The sequence below is a fragment of the Orbicella faveolata genome, unplaced genomic scaffold (genome assembly GCF_042242905.1).
Source record: "Orbicella faveolata isolate gen_17 unplaced genomic scaffold, um_ofav_v1 contig_36, whole genome shotgun sequence".
NCBI classification, from domain to species: Eukaryota; Metazoa; Cnidaria; class Anthozoa; order Scleractinia; family Merulinidae; genus Orbicella; species Orbicella faveolata.
The window spans coordinates 6,616,836-6,634,496 of record NW_028301565.1 but is presented as its reverse complement, the minus strand read 5'-3'; the positions used below and the strand labels follow the sequence as shown (position 1 = coordinate 6,634,496).

The window sequence follows — 17,661 nt, the reverse complement described above, 5'->3', positions numbered from 1 at the left end:
CATCAAGACCCGACGACTTATTAAGCAACGCGGTAGTGGTGTCGACATTCAGAAATGGCTGGGCAAGACAGGAATCGAATTTCACTGGCCTGGGTACCAGTACATGGGACCTGGGACCAAATTGGCCAAGAGACTGAAACGAGGCGATCCAGGCATCAATCGTTTGGACAAGATCGCTAAACAACACGATATCGATTACAGTCACGCTAAGAATATGCAAGACAAGTGGAAAGCGGATACAAAGATGATCAAGGCCATCGATAAGTTACCCGGCGGCAAAACAATGACGGAAAGGATTGTGAAGAGAATCATGCAGGTTAAGAAAAAGTTAAAGTTGTAATCAATTTCTCCCTTTGGAGTTCGTGTTATTCAATAAACGTTATAAAGACTCAGACGCGTTGTGTTGATGCTTTGTTTTGTTTTTGTTTTGCTTTGATGCGTTAATGAAGAAAACACTTTTAGTCCGAATTAAATTTTGTTACCTGAAAATGTCCTTAGGTCTATGGTTATCGTTTTACAAAATATGTGGTTTTACCATGGGAGTACAAGCTGTAAGTTAAAGCGATAACATTATTTGTTAACAAACAATTATTTTGAGTGTTTACGTACGTAAAACGAAAAGTATTTTCAACTTCAATTAACTTTAGTCCCTGTGTGGTTTGATTTTTTTGCTTTCTACAAAAAACAAAGAGGTGCTAATTTTTTTCATGCAAATTCAGCATTTCCAAGTTTCTTGCTTGGAGTTGAACAATGTCATATAAGAGTCAAGCGTCGCGCATCGCATCACTCTGCATCTTTGTATGTGTATAGAGCGCCTTTTTATATAATGGCCATCAAATTTGAAACGATTACGTTATGCTCTCTCAAGAACGTGCGGAGCATATCAACAAAAGGCACGTGGATTTGGACAAGGAACTCGGAGACTCCAAATTCCTGCGGTCCTTTAATCTCACGTCAGCTCTGGCCTTTCTAACGCGGAAAACTTTCCTCGATAGTGACGATTACGAAATCATCGAGGAAGGCTACAAGGTAGGTCATGGGTACTATTACATGTACGTCTTCAAAATGAAGAAAGTGATCGGAGTCGTTCAGTGGGGTTTTCCTATGAACGAGATTTGCGTGTACCTCTCTTGGAAGGAGGCGTACGGAGATAAATTCCGCATCATTACGGCGTATCCATTCTCCCGTACGTATCACGTCTTCTTGAAGCGGAGAAAGCTAGGTATGCCGCCCTTCTAAAATCCTACATACTTTATGTAGGTAAAAACCAAATTTATTTTGATACAACTTTGCATGTTAGGATGACTTTGAAACCCAGGCCTGTATTATTTAGCTGATGCTTCGATGGTCTAGTGGTTAAGAGGTTGGGCTGTGGTCCCAGAGGTCCCGGTTCGAATCCTGGTTGAGGGAATTAATTTTATTTATTTATTTTTTATTTATTTATTTGTTTTTATTTTTCTTGTAAATAGTTTTACCCCTAGCGAACTGGCGCGTCTTTGGATGGATCGCTTAGCCCGCGGGACAAGGTTCGATTAGGGAAGGGTCGGGACTTTGTGTTTTTGTACATAGTTTTTGGTAGATAGTTCCCGGCCACAAAGAGTCGAGGTGGCGCCTCGATGATACCCACCCCGGGAGTGCTGATCGGTCCGGGATTTCCTCCACGAGCCGGGGTAACCAATCCTCGGGGAGTGCCCCACTTATCGACACGCTCGGGGTTTAGTGCTCTCCTTAAGAGAGGGGGACTGGGGAAGCCACTGTTTTTAATTCATTCTGATTTCTTTCCTCTGATTGGATACCGGTGATGTCATTGTCCCATGATGCTTTGCACCACCCCTATATAGGCTAGACTCGGACCCAAGTCTCTCAGTCTTCATCATGGCCACTTGTCGGACGGACCTCTGTCGTTTAGGACCACAGGACACTGTAAGTATCGATTTTGAAGTTGCATGACATTTTTTGCGTGACCCTGGCGTGATTTGTGTCGCCATGGAAATCCGTGAGACCGATCCCAGTCCTCCGTCGAGGCTGGTGGGCTGTTTTCCAACATGGCCAACTTTCGTGGGCGCCGCCATCTTGAATTCTTAATTCGGCTCCTGATTGGCTGAAATTTGTGGCGGCCATCTTGGATTTGGAAAACAATAGCATTCATTGTTCTCCAAACAATAGCCTATTGTCTTTCTCGGCTCCTGATTGGTTACCGCTCATATGAGCGTCTATTACTACTTGGATAAGCTCAGCATGGACTGTTGTTTATTGATTTTCAAGGAAATGAAATGAAATGTGCAGGTTAATATGTTTCGAGGCAAACCCCAGAGCGAGATGATGCGGGGGATTTGGAACTGAAAAATGTCGGGAGGTTTCGCCGACATAACAGGCAATACAGCCCGCACATGTAAACTTATAAACCACACGTGAACGAAGCCCGTCGGGGATAGGGTCTTTCACACAAAAAAGGTTACCTATCTTAAAGGAAGAAAAAACTAATTTGATGTCCACACGCGTACGTGAGCACTTAGCCGTTGATAGGGCCTCTCACATCTTCAAACATCTTCAGAATTCTGAACGTTGTCGCTCATTGTGTTCAATAGACTGCTTTCATATTTTAGATCACGCCACTACCAGCTTTCAACTCAAGATAAAGGAGGCTATTCATATTCAAAAAGAACTACCTTCCCTCAATCAGCAATTACACCATGTAAATCTAAAATTATCCTTTTAACTTACACCTTTTCACGTTCTGTTGTTACTATTTGTCTTAATTAACATTTTTGCCTACTTATTATTCAACTTGCTTTGTAATCATTCATTCAACTGAAGATGACAGAAGCTCTGTCGAAACATGTCTTGCAAACTTAAAAAATTGGTCGTTTTCCTTAAAAAGCTTTTAAAATAAGACGTAGTTTATAATATAAAGCTGAGCCAACAGAGCTGCTACAAACTGGATTATGCTTGCTGAGTGCTGTGCCACTTCAGTGCTGAATTTATAAAACGTAAGTTTACTTTTACTTAACAATCTCATTTACCCACGTCGTCTCTGTTTGCCTTATTTTCGTTGCACAAATTTTCATACCGACTGAAATTCAAAACTGCTCATGATTATTAGAATCTAGCCAGACACAGTTTTTATGAACAGTACAGGGTGACTATTCGGTGTTCAAGTTAGGAACCAACACATTTCTGGCGTTAATAAATTTCGCGGTTGTACGATCGGCTAGTCATTGCTTTATATGTTCGCTCCTTGCGGTTATGACTGTTACGCTCTAGTACAATTGAGAACGCGTATCCAACGCTATCGCCGTCTCCTCTCTATTCAAGGCGTTGAAAATTTGCGAAAATGTCAAGCGCTAAATAATTTTGCAGCTGTTCAAAGCCGTTTTGCGTAGACGAATATTCGCTAGTCCTCCTTCGTCCTCTTCAGTTATTTCGTTGTAAAAATTGTTTACACGGTATCAACATGCAAGAAATGTTGGTGGAAAGATAAGGGAGCCTAGCTTAACCGGCATGAATCTAAATTTGGGAAACCATTTTAACTAGACGTCTACGAGGAAGGGTTTTATCCAAGTCAAATTTTTAGTGCCAGCTGACTTTAATTTCAGTCAGGGGGTTTTACTGAGGTAGTTTTAGAAAACACTTTCTTTTGCGCAAAATTACAGTCTGCTCGACAAAGTAAATTACTTCCGTGAAGATTTTGATAGTGACGGGTTAACGCTATTTAACCACGCAGTTTAATCCTGTGTTATTTCTCTAAATGATTTACTTTTTTGGTTCGGTGAATTGAATTGTGTACATTAGTTAAAAAGGAAGAAGATGAGTCAGAATTATTTGTGAAAGTGTCCACATTGGGTCAATCATTTTCTCTGTGATGTACGCGGAAGTTTATATTTTTTACACTATATTACCATGAAAATGCGAGAAGATAAGAAATGAAATTCACTTTTCAAATGCAAGATACTGAAGTCATATTTATGAATTTTAATACATAGAAATAAGAATTTAATGACGTTTTCTTGAGCCTATTTGGGGCAATTCCAGATTTCACTGACGATTTGGGAGAAATAGAGCTAGCAGTTATTACGGTTTGGAATAACGGTTTGATCAAACGGACTGAGAAAATTCATTAGCAAGCCAGAACCAAAACGGAATTGTCCAAAGATTGGTTTTATAGTCGCGAGGTTAATTCGCTTTTCTTCTTCCGCACCAGCTGCAAGGCTGCATAGTTTTTTTTAAGAAAAATAACCAATCCCGGCTCGCCGCAATTTGTAAACAGGACGCTGTCTGCGTGGAAAATGAACAGTAGTTGGCTTCAGGGAAGAAACACATAGATACAAAACAATTTGTTCGCACGACAAATTAAAATTCTTTCACTGGTGGTCGACCCCTAGTTCACATAGTGCGTTTAATTCTAAATTAAGGTCTTTCGTTCAATAAACTGAATCGAGAATTTCCTGAATACTGAATCCTGAATCCAGCGACGCAGAACCATTAAAAATGAGCGGCGAATCAGTGGAAACCGAAATATTTAAAAGAAAGCGACTTTGAATAGAGTTAACGAAAAGCTCTGCTCCTGGCTCTGCTACTAATCTGAAGCTTTGCGTTTATCTTATATAAATGTTTCATTTTTTGTCATTTGAAGAGCGGCTTCAGTTAAACATAAATGTTTTCATTGGTGTTTTTTCCCCTTTTATATTTTAATTTCGGCAAGTTGTGCTTAGTCTCTTTCTTGTGAATGAAGAAAATCAGTTTTGAAAAGAGCCATTATCCACCTCGGCCGAGAAGCAATTCGGTTCTTAGGCGAATTGGGGAGCGCAGGCAAACGTTCTGAGTCGGATTTGCGTATTCCCAAGTACTTTATCAGAGCAAAAATTAGAGACGAAGGCATTTTGACTGATGCTTGGAGACAGACGGAGGGTTGGCGGTGCTTCATGGCCCAAAGTGATTGTGGGACACATTTGTTCTCCAGAGCCGGTCACCACTTCCCTTCTATATGAATGAATTCCATTTGTCAGCCAATTTGCTCGGCAAATCATTTGGTCATGTGCGTTAATCTTTAAATACATAAAAAATGAAAATTATTGTCAGCCACATTCAAGGAGATTTCTTAAAGCACGTCCTTTATTAAGTTTGATGTTCTCCACGGTTTGCGCAAATCCGCAAATTGTTTATTTTGAAGTTGAACTCTAATCATAACTCTAATTTGAATGTTTGGTATCTGCGAAAAATTAGTTATTGTGGTATACATTGTTTTTGCACAAACTAGATATAGCTTTCAAAGATCACGTTTTCGTCAGATCTATATATCGATAAATGCTTGCAGTACTCTAGACTTATGTTAATTTGGACGAACATCTAAGGATAGTTTAACGCCTCTCTCGGTGAGTGGTAAAACGTATTTTCGTGATTCGTAAACGATGTTATTTTTTCTCGTGTAAAGTGAAATGGCTAGTTTTTGTGATTTTTTTTTCTCCTGGGTCGTGATTTCATTAGTACTGTATGAACCATGATTTTCAGAGTAATTTTCTGTGAAATAAAAAATAATCCGCTCGGTCCTTCAGCATTAGGCTTCAGTGGAACGCAGTTTTTTTTTGTTTTTTTGTTTTTTTTTTTTTTCCTGCTGCTAGTGGAAAAAAGAAGTGGAGAGGTGATGAAGATGTCGAACAAGGCTGTTCTTTGGACATTAGAGGAGCTCAGTCACGGTATTTTGGCTATGTATAAAATTACATTTAAATTGACGGAGACCTGAAAATAGTAGTTTACTAAGGTAAAAAAACACCAAGGAGATAATAATAATAAGTCATAGAGGAACAAGGATGGTTAACGATGGAGAAGATTAACACGGATTACAAACGACGAACTTGAGAACTTTAGGCTAACTTTTTCAAGATACGCATCCTTTAAGTATCAAGATCTCTTTAATTTTGTAAGTTCTGGCAAAAATGTCTCCTCTTTTATCGTGATGCGTGCAATCCGTGAGGTTTGAAAGGACTTCACTTTCCGTGAAACGTGATCAAGAGCATCCTATCCTACCCTGGTTTTTTTGTCTTTCCGTGTATCACCCTTGAGGCCCGTCAAATTTAAGTTTAAAGTCTTCTGATCTTACTTCTCAATCAGAAGAAGCCAGAAATACTTAGTTATTGAGTTGCGGGGCGTTACGCGATAATCCCCTTCTCGATCCCGTCAAGACTGTTATAAATAAGTCAATATTTTTAATTTAATAATCGAATACTTCACAGATTTCAGTTAAAACCAACCCGAAAGGATGAGGTAAGGAAAGGTGTTACAAATCAAGGTTACATTCGCTTCGTCAACTAAGTTCACGTTATAGGTAATGTGAACCGATTTTGTCTGTGGACAGTTTTGGAAGGTCAAAACGCGCATTTGATGTTGTTGGTTGATGTGACTGTCTCCCTCATTTCTATCTTTACTTTGTTCTGTACACAATGCAAGCATTGTAGTGAAACAATGCATACAGCAGTCGAGCTAATATAGTTGCAATTATACGTTAACTTAAGGTTTATTCGATGAATGTGCGTGGGGTCGACACTGAATTTTCCCCCGTTGAAACAAAATGTATGCAGGGTGTAAAGAGCTGCCAAAAAAACGAGACATTTTCCCCGATAGATGACTTACTAATTTAGCTACAGGATTGCTTGAAAGAAAAGTCCATTATACATATATGAAGAATTGAAAATAACAGAAAGCAATTTTTTTGTTGCGACAGAAATGCGACAAAACAGGAACATCAAAGACTCAAATCAAGTTATCAAGCCATGATTAAATTTCCCCAGTTACTGTCAACATAATGTTATCTTGACATGAAAAGAGCAACGTCAGAAAAACTCAGAGTGCTATTTTGTCGATATCGGTAGTCGAACACCTCATCCATTACTAAGTGGATTAATAATTTCAAGAAAATGCGCTCTTTCCAAAACACCGTACAAAAATAACTGATTACAAGTGACCACCGCCCACCTGTGTTTTGCAGATGATTTTCGAGAGAGTGAACTAGTTGTTTGTATTGTATAAAGACTCTGAAAAATCGTTTATCGAAAATTATAGTCCGCTTAGGCCGGAGAATTTGTTTTCTTCGCCGTCACTATTTGTATTTAGAAGATGAGATTTTATTTTTATATTGTGTTTGTCAAAACAAAATCCCATTTGCGGAGGTCTTTTAGCTATAGACAAATTGAAATACTAAAACTAAAATTAAATCTGTTTTCTTTAATATTCAAATGCATGGACTCGTCAGGAAATAAGTGGCAAACAATAATTTTTAATCCACCAGTTAAAACAGAGGCGGGTCTGCGGTGTAAAAGATCATAAATCGTTACTAGTAGTAACCCTTAAAATTTATAATTTTTTTTTCATGTTTTGATTTCCTTCCGTGTTCCCCTCCAGCTATTGTTTAGCTTAAAATCTCATTGATAATCAACAATGCAACGGAGTAATTAGGAAACCTCCTTAAGCTGTGAAATTGCCGAAATTCAAAATGAATTCGGCGTCACTACCAAGTTGTTTTGACTTCGCAGCAGTGTTCGTTTCTCGCCAAACACGAAACTGAAGAAGCTACGCAACGCTGTTAAGAATATCACACAGGGAAAATACAACAGAATCAGACAGATTTATTGACTATGGAACCTCGCTTGGCTGAAAAAAAATATATATCTATATATATTCTGTCCATTTGTTTATCTGGTTTTGGGACATTCGATGAACTTGGCTTTTTGAGAAGAAAGAAAACTTATCAACAGATAACCTTTTTAGTTTTACTAAGTAATTAGAGATGTCGATAGAGCATGGAATTTATCTTGCATTTAATCGCTTCTTTAGTCGAGACCTTCCCATAAGCAAATTAACTCGGGAAAACGTTAAGTTTGTACAAGACAATTTCTTTGATCATTCTAGAATTCAATTAAGATCACTTGCTGACCAAGCCCTCTAGCCGTATCAAGCTTTGCCTATTGTTTATGTTTAATTTTTTTAAGACAATGAGCCTTTTGTTGTCTGTTCCTTAGGGATTTTTCGTCCGGTTTCACGAAATTATACTCGGGTCATATCGGATTTAGTCGGCAAATTGTCACTGATGACATATTTTCCCTAAGGGTAACCTACTTGGGAAAACAAAGACAAACCATTCGGGGGTGGGTCAGTAAATTTCAAGAGCACGTCAACAGCTTTGACTAAACTTTTGTAATACCGCGCGCGCATGTTTCGGCCTTACTAGCTCAGCCTAACTGAACTTTACTTTTATTTAAGTCGTTAATTAAAATAATTGATACTTAGAATATAGCTTGTATTATCCGTGTTTTAGCAAGCAAGCGGCGGTCAGTAGCTGGAAGCGATGAGAACGGTTTCTCTTTAAATTTACTTCGTGCATGGCTTAATAGTTATTTAACCAATTGCGCATGGATCTACGAAAACCATAAACGAAAACAGAACTGTTGTCGATCGGCAAGAAGAAAAGTTTACCTTTTGCACCTTTCCACGTTTAAATGATTTCGCTGTTCGCTCATTGATTGCTCGACTGCTAAAAAAAACTCAGAAAAGAAAAAAACAATACAGTGAAGACACACCGCTTGATTTTTGTTTTCTGGTCTATTGAAGCAAGTAAACATCGTTGTTGAAGGCAAAACAAAACGTGCGATTTCGCACCTTTTTCCGTTTCAGTGATTTTTTTCTCCGGTTGGCCAAAAATTCTGAAACAAAAATCTTTATCATCACCGCTCGATTTTTCTTTTTTGGTCTCAGAAAACTCAGAAACTCAAAACTCAGAAGAGAAAAGAAAAAAAAATACAGTGAAGACACAACGCTCGATTTTTGTTTTTTGGCCTATTGAAGCAAGTAAATATCGTTGTTGAAGACAAGACAAAAGGTGCGATTTTCGCACCTTTTTCCGTTTCAGTAATTTTATTCTCCGGTTAGCCAAAAATTCTCAAACAAAAATCTTTATTGTCGCATTAGGTGAGCGAAAAAAAAATAGTGTGACTTGTTTGGAATTGCTTGGGCAAACCGTTGTTTTTTTATTCCTTATTCCTTTTTTCGTGACGACTCCCTACCTCGCGCGCGCTCATGTTTGTCGCCGATTTGTTTCTGCCCACGCGACGCCGCTCAAATATAAACGAAGGCGGGCCATTCACTAATTTGGGGTATTGTTCTGCAGTTGAAAAGCTCATAAATTTTATCAATGATACTTGCATAAATAGCCTCGTAAACGCAAGCCATAATCACTTTAGACAATCCCTGATTGAGAGAAGAGCTAAGGAAAATGAGTAAGTTTTATGAAGTGTCGAAAGTGCTCGATAAGCGCACGGACGCTCACGGTCGTGTTCAGTATCTTGTTCGCTGGCGTGGCTATGGAAAGAAGAACGATAGCTGGGTGGATGAAGCCGATACAAACGAGCGCCTAAAACAAGTCTTTAGGACACGCCACCAAGGAACTCCAGGCTTGCTGCAGACCTTGGCTGTGTTAGTTGCAGAGAAGCTGAACATGAAGAAACCACCAACAACCAGCATCGTGAGACGTGCGTCCGTTACCATGCCGATGGATGCCGAGACCTTTAAAGAGTTGTTCGGTGGACTTCCTTCCGCGCCAAATCTCTTGCGAGCGACGAAGTTTTCTGTGCCCATTCACGAGCTTGACGCCATAATGCCTGCCGGATGGTCACTAAACACTTTTAAAACCTCTACGACTTGTCGGTTGCAGCCCGGCAAGCCTGTCGAGATTGCTCTCTTAGAGCGTAAAAAAGTGTTTTTTGATCATTCGGGGTGTTTGCGCTGTCAAGGCGGGAATGGAGCCCCCGTCGCTTGCAAAGACGTGGTACGGAAAGTAGTGTTCGGTTCAACTCTTTTAAAGGTCTCATTCTACCGTGAGCGGAACAAGCAAGCCGAGCGGAAGCCCAAGGAGCGCACGAGACTAACCTGGGCGAAGCCAAGATCAGTCGCCAAGTGAACAACAGTGACCTACCGCTGGGTAGTCACTTAAACAAACGGCTCCTTTAGGAGCCACCAAATATAAGAAAGCATTGACCAACTCGAGTGTGTGATACTTTTCTATTTCTCTTTTCTGGTCCTTTTTTGTATTCATTAAATTATTTGCCTTAAAAAAAAGCTCAGCATTCAATCCACCTCGATTTGAACGGAAAGCTCCATACGTCTCACTTTTTAGATCGCGCTAGTCGCGTGCATCCCCGGGGTTGGTATCACTGAAATAATCATACTAAAATGGGCTTTATTCAGTGACCTTTAACCCAGTCGCCCTTTTGAACTAGCCTGGTAATTTGACACCGATGCCAGTTGGCACTGTCAAAAGCGTGGTCTATTCATCAATCATGGAGGAAGCAGGGCACGAGGCTTGGTAAGTGAGAAGTTAATGCATCCGTATTAAGTACTTCTGCCTGCGACCTATCTCCGTTTGCAAACGCGAAAGTATTTCTTAGTCAAACAGCACATCAAAGCTCACAGTAAAAGCTCGTAAATCCGCCGGTGGTTCAGTGAAATGAGCTAAATTTATTCTCGATGAAATAGCTGCCGTTTCCAACTTGACGGATTACACACAACAACAGAAAGTATTAGTGTAGATTTTGAAGTGCCTGTTGAGCGACGGACCACAAAATACACCTCAAATAGATATCACACTGATGGATAAGAATGCTGCACTATAAATCTCATCGGTTTAGCATGCTATGGAAATCTAATGCCAAAAATATATATGACCAAATTCAGGATATCAAAATACTCTACTCGTGTTACACTCGCGCTGACAACAATTTATTAAATGGACTGGAATAAACAGCGACAGGTGAATGTAACACTGAGTAATTACCAGTAAATTTTCGAAATGATACGTACCTCGATTGGTTTAAATTCTGCTGGTAAAATCTCTACAGCATTTCGGAGGAAGGCTCCGATTTTTTTTCTCTTCAAAGACCGCGCAGCCCTGTCCACGTCCCAATAGCTTTTGCGGCTGACGTTAAATTTTACTGTGTTCTTTACAGGGTCAACTGCAAGGCGACTTTGGTCAACTTCCTGTCTTAGAAGCTGAAGTTCCTGGCGAAGCTGGAAATTCTCCGCTCTTCTCCCTGCCAATTCCACCGCCTGGCCATTATTTTCGGCTCGTAGCTGCTGGACCTCAGCCTGCAGTTGGCGAATATGCTGGTCGTACGCCTCAAGGAGTGGCAAAGAGATAGCAGACTGCTCTACCTCAAAATGCCTCGGTCCGCGTTTGTAGAGGACGTTTGGCGCCTTCTCTATCTTAAACTTCGAAAACATTGCCTAGAAAACTTTTTTTTCGACGATCTAAACACGAGCGAAATGGTTGTTGTCAAGTGACAATAGCGAAATGATTGTTGTCAAGCACGCGTCTCTATAACCATTTACCTCATTAGAATAACTAGAACTCAATGACCATTCATGACAACAAGAAAACAATGGTGTCAACTAAGCGCGAATTTCAAAGACGCTCAGCTGCACTCAAAACATGTTATACGCCGGTAACTTTTTTAAATAACCAATTCGGAGAAAAAAGCTGAATAGAGGTCTTCATTAGAACTTTATTCATGTTGTGCACAAGACCTGACAATGGTTAGCGGCACGCGCTTCTACATGGAAAGTAAAGTTTTTGTCAATTAATGGTTTGTTGACGATTAAGAGACAAAGACGATAAAACAATACACAACTAGCCACGAAAGCGTTCAAGTTATGAATACTTTAGTGGAACTAATGCAATGAAAGTGTTTGGTAACTAAATTCCCCAAGAATCCTGTCACCATTTCTTAGATTGACTAATTATAAACTTTAATATGTTTGGAAAGAGTAAAAATCGATTAGTTTGAATTGGGGGAGTAACAGCACTAATAGCGCAATTGTGTTTTTAAATAACACGAAAGGCGCTTTTGTTTTCTTATACTTAAAGACATTCAGTAATTTTATCATGACAATTTAACCCTCCCAAGAGTTTACTGATATTTCGAACATAATTGATAGTGGCGGAAACTACGGCAGTTCGTCGCTGCAAGTAGGCTACTTTCCACGCAGCGTGTTTGGCTTACTAGCGGCTGGCCTATTGCAGAGCATTAAACAGACCAGAAAAAAAGGCTTATTTCTTCGCTTCACTTTTCTTTGCCGATGACTGGGTTTTACTTGCAGTTTATTTTTCGCTTTTTCATTTGTATTTTAAAATACACACCCTGGCAATTTAAGCGTGCGTTTCTGAACGTTGACGTTCGCCGGTTTGCAACAAGAAAGAAATAACTTCTACAGCCCGCGCTTCATGTAACAAATTTTCCCTTCCGTACCCCGGAAAAATGTCGCTGTACTGAGCGACATTTCCCCTACCCCACCACGAGAAGGGTGATATTGTCAGCATCTGGTCGTCAGCGAAGATTTTGAATCTCGCGCTCGGAAATTGGCTGAGAGTCGGTTCTTTGTTCTAGAAACAATAGCGCCTTTCAAGCTGCAAACAATAAAAAATGCCCATAAACGGTGTGCCATTGTCCAAAAATTAAACACAAAGTCTGATATGACTCTTCATGAAATTTCATTCTTCCAAATCTTCCCAAATCTTGCAACTGTAAGTTGATCAAGAAATTAAAGTTCTTTTAAATAAATCATTATGGGCCTATTTTTGACATAGAACACGAATTGCTTTGTTTTGCATAGAATGAAATAGAGGAAATGAAACAAAATTGGCTGATAAAACCGACATTTTTCTAATATATAGATATATATATGTAAATCATCTAGATGGCTCTAGTTCGTCCGTTGAAATGCGTGCAAGAGTGTTCTACATGGTGGCTTCTTTTCTCATTTTCAGTTTACATCCCTGGTGTTATGTCTGATGTCTGTAGAAAGATTTCATCTTTGAGGTAGCACACTTAATATTAGCCGAAAATTGGCGTCTCACAAAAGCACTTGTTATCAGTATATCTATAAATGGCATTTCCGTCTTCCCAGCATTTTTATTTATTCCTGGCTTTGACAGAACGATAGAACAAATTAGTTTCTGTTACTGATGTTATCTGCTAGCAGTCATACCACACAATGATATACAACTTCCCTGGAAATTAATAATTAATTCAAAATTCACTCTGGTGATATTGACGACTTATCGGTATTCATGTATGTGTCTCTGAGAGATTAAAGCCAGAATCAGAATTGTGTTTGTTTACCACAGACTCAAGGGTACCAATGACTAGAAAATACCATTATCCAACGGAAAAAATTATACAGCTAATTTTTAAAACGCCCACGTGAAGCAATTGCAACTTTAATTTTTAAATTCATAATAAATTCTCGTAACGGCAGATCTGAAGTTGAGTCTTTAAAGAGCAGAATACAAAGTTGGGTCTGAAAATACATCTAGTATTACCCAGAAGAAAGGAACTTCACTCTTACACTACGCATGCCTGACCTAAACGTTTTTTGTTTTTTTAAATAAACCTTTTCTTTGAGAATACCGCTTTTAATAAAGTGCTTTTTATTTTTTTCATTTTCAGCTCAATTAAGAGAGAATATCTCAAGGGCTGTGGATTAAACTTATGATTAGTCTTGACAAGCACTTTTAAGTAGATTCTGTTAACTTTCCGACAGCACTTGGCAAACGGGCGCCTTGTTTGTCGTATAAATCACAACAGACTCCGGTACAAGGATCTGTGAAACTTCCTGCACTACAAGCCTAGAAAAACTGGGACAGCGTAGAATAACTGCCGCTTGAAGAAATCAACTGGGAAAAGTGCCAGTGTTAGTGTGTGCTTTTTCAAAGCTTGCCACGGTAAACTTTCTGTGACCAGCCTCCGATTCAAAAGATGAACAACACTTCCGTACCACAAGCAGCCCCAAGCGCCACAGTTACTTCTTTCTCATCTTCACCAAGCTTCGTGTATCCAGTCGCGACGTGTCACATACTAGTCGTAGTTGTGGCAAGCATTGGAAACCTCTTGGTCTGTTGCGCTATTCTCGTCAACAAGAACCTTCGCAATAATCCAACAAACCTCTTTATTTTCTCGTTGGCGTTCTCCGATCTTCTCACCGTGATTATCGTTGTGCCGTTTGACATTGAAGGACTTTTTCTTCAATGGCATTGGAAGCACGGAGAAATAATGTGCAAGGCCTGGATCACGGTGTACCTCATCACTGTACCCACCTCGATTTTGACCCTTTTGGCCATCAGCGTTGATCGTTACAAGAGTCTCAGTGATCCTCTGAATCGCTTCCGCCGTTCCAGATTCATGACTCGGAAAAGGGCTTTGATTATCAGCCTCGTCATCTGGTTATACAGTTTGCTGTTCGCTTTACTTCCCATCATGGGCTGGCGAACAGAAGAGAGGTTCGTCGACAATAGCGTCTGTTATTTCCCTTTTCCCTTGGAGTACATGACGCTCAGTTCTTCTCTAAATTTTATTTTACCTTTGCTGATAACCTGTGCCATATATATCAAGATTTATCTCATCGCTCGCAAGCAACACAACTTTGGCGGAGCTGAGAGCCGAAAACTACGTTCGACAGAAGAAAAAAAGGTTTATTCCAAAAACGTCCGAGCGGCCAAGACCATTTCCATCTTTGTGGGGGTTTTCTTCTGCTGTTGGGTTCCATACTCCTCGATCAGTATGGTCACCACTCTATGTAAGACGTGTGCAAACCACATTCCGAATGAAGTGCGTATTGTGCTGCTGATGTTTGGTTACCTTAACTCGGCGCTAAACCCGTTCCTTTTCGCGTTCCGCAACAATCGATTTAAGGCTACCTACAATATGGTGTTCAAATCTGTCAAACCCTGACCTAAGGCCAAAAACGACTTCAGCTGTAGACGCTTCCACGCTGACCCAGAACACCCTTGCATCAGATTTTGTCGATCTACACGAATACGAGGTTCGCGCTCACGCGGCGAAATTGAGAAGGGAGAGTTTGTCGGCTAAGATGCAGTCCAAGTTGTGAGGAGTCACATGTTGTGCAGAAACCTCTTCACTGGAACACAGAACGATCAGAACCTACATTGATACGCAGTAACTATAATACTCTAATTAGAACGTACGCCAATTTAACATATGATTTTTGCTTATTTACATGTTACCACCTTTGCTAGGACCGTGCAAGTCACTTCGTCAGCAAAATGCACAAAACTGAAATCAGGGTAAGAACAATGTTTATTTGTACCCCCGAGGTACTCCCTGAAAATTGGGGTGGGGGTGTGCGGCCCACTTCCCAAAACCGTTACCGCATTTAAGACCAAAATCTGCGATTTTCCCTACCTTATTTTTAATATAACCCGATCAAAAATTCGATATCCTATTTAAGACCTAACCCTTAAACCCATACCCTGTTTCAAACCTGCCTTAAAATTAGCTCTTCAGTTCAGATGTTAAAGGCATTGTGATGCGTTTGTGTTGATGGTCTTAGCATCCGCTAAAAAACATACCTAATTCAAGTCTAGAGTTCAAGACCATACACTATTGGAAACCAAAATGGTTAATATCGATACCCGTTTTCTTACCAAAATGGCTAAAATACCGTACTCTCTGGAGCCGCACAAACCTATTTAGCCCAAATAGGGGAGTATGCAGTCAACACTGTGTTTGATTTATGCTTGAGCATAAACCGCCTGTAAAATTCATGCTGCCGAGAAGTTACAAAGGCGCCAAATAGTGACTGGTTTTGGATTTGCTGCAATCTATAAAGCAATTTCCAATTGAGTGTCGTAAAACCAAAACCAACCAAAAGAGCGTTTTCACATGACGTCATGGCAGCCATATTGGTGTTCTACAACAATGAAACGGCGGCCATGTTGGTGTACTAAACCAATCTTGTGGGAGTTCAACTCTTTTCTTATGTGAACACTTTCTTTTGTTCCAATAAATTTGCATGGCTGCTGGTTACGTGAGTGAAAACGCTCTATTGCTAATCAAAACCTAAACATATATATTGCTTTTAAAGAAAGAAGATTTTAAAAACTTCTTTCGATCATCAGAGGCCCTTATTGTACAGCCCGTGTTATTTTGTCTTGTTGGATATGCTCGATCACTTTTCTGGTTCATTTCTGACATCGACTGTTAAACTTGTTTTGTTTTTCACATCCGTATATTTAGAGCTGAACTATTACTTGTATTATTCTTGTAAGCTCGTAGCATTATTGAAGCACAAAATTTCTTCCAAATATAGACCTAAACATTTTCTCTCCGATAATAACATCCCTCACCCCACCCCCAACACAACCTGAAATGTTCCTTGAACAAATTAAATCTATGGATTTATTACGGGAATTTTAAGGGATGTTATATACAAGGTATATATCTAGATGCAGCTGTTATATCAAGAGGGCATCAGTCATTCATTCAAGCATTACGAAATGATATTTTACCAGGTAAGGGGTCGGCAAAAAACATTTGTTAAGGACTAGGCAGCATACATAAAATACGAATATCGCTTTATGTATAAACAGTACTCAGATAACCTCGTCAAATATAAATGCACAGTATAACGGTTGGACTAGTGACGCCCAACACTCGAAAATACTGTGAAAACACTCGCCTGTCGCCTTGTTCCCACAGCATTTCTCGTTCTCAAAAAACTTTCACTCGTGTTTCTATAACTCGACGGAAACATCATATTTCAAATCTGAAGTCAGATTTTCTCAACTTTTGTTTCTTCTTGTAGATATTTCATTCAAAATCTAATATTGCACTATGCTCAAATGAGCTAGATCATTTTCAACTCTAGATCTTGGTGGGTTTCATACTTTAACTTTTTTCCAAGCTCATTAATTTACGATGTGGAAAAATATTGTTTACCTAATGGAAGAACTGCTGCATTGTAATTGTTTAACTAATAGGTATTAATACTTGCTAAGAGTATAAATGTGTAAATAATATTCATTAATCTGCTGTAGCGACTTAAAATAAAAGTTGATAGTGGAAATACCGTGTCAGCGTTAATTCTGGAATGCAGAAATGTAAATTAGTCAAATAAAAGTTAAAATAGAAACATCAAACAATGTCTGAGAGGCAACGAAGAAGTAAATCATGGGGTAGAGATTCATAAAACCCTTGGTGCTGAAGAATGCCTGGTTTCCTTCGATCGCCGCAAAGACACGACTATCAAAGCGCATGGACTTCTCTCCTTAAATTATGTTTGTCTCCTCATGTCTTCTGTTCGTACAGAAACTCTATTAAGCGGCCACCCCTCATTGGTTCGTTTTGGAAAAGGTGATGATGGAAAATAGTCTGAAATAGAAAGGGACGCCTCATAAAACCATGATTCCATGTTTACCAAGCAGTTAATTAACCCGATGGTAAAAAATATTCAAAATACACCAACCCCTATTAAGCAGCAAACCACTATTAAGCGGTCACCTCCAATTTCCCCGAGGGTGGCCGCTTAATCTATCTATCTATCTATATCTCTTTATGTTATAAGGCACATAAGGCTAAATAGAGTTCTATTTCAAGATGACGGCTCACGGTCAACTTCAGAAAGATCCGCATAATTAACGGGCCAAAATCACAACATGAACACACACAAGATGTTTGATTTCCTTCGTTACGTATACGTGTATACTTAACCCAGGAACACCACAATAGTAGCATATCGCTAAGCACCAACTGTTACCGTCTTCCGGCTGAAAAACTATCTGTTATCTCTCGAAAATTATACTAAAATCCAACTGTAAACACG

The 17,661-nt window shown here is 39.6% G+C and overlaps 1 protein-coding gene across 1 annotated transcript; it reads left to right on the top strand.

Annotated features, from left to right (window-relative positions):
* Positions 1–1,177: 1,177 nt before the first annotated feature.
* Positions 1,178–16,905, top strand: LOC149102123 (adenosine receptor A2a-like). Its single transcript, XM_089275148.1, has 2 exons — positions 1,178–1,923; positions 13,491–16,905. Exon 2 carries the CDS (start codon positions 13,800–13,802, stop codon positions 14,769–14,771), a length of 972 nt encoding a protein of 323 aa, XP_089131274.1. The 5' UTR covers positions 1,178–1,923; positions 13,491–13,799; the 3' UTR covers positions 14,772–16,905.
* The last annotated feature ends 756 nt before the right edge of the window (positions 16,906–17,661 follow it).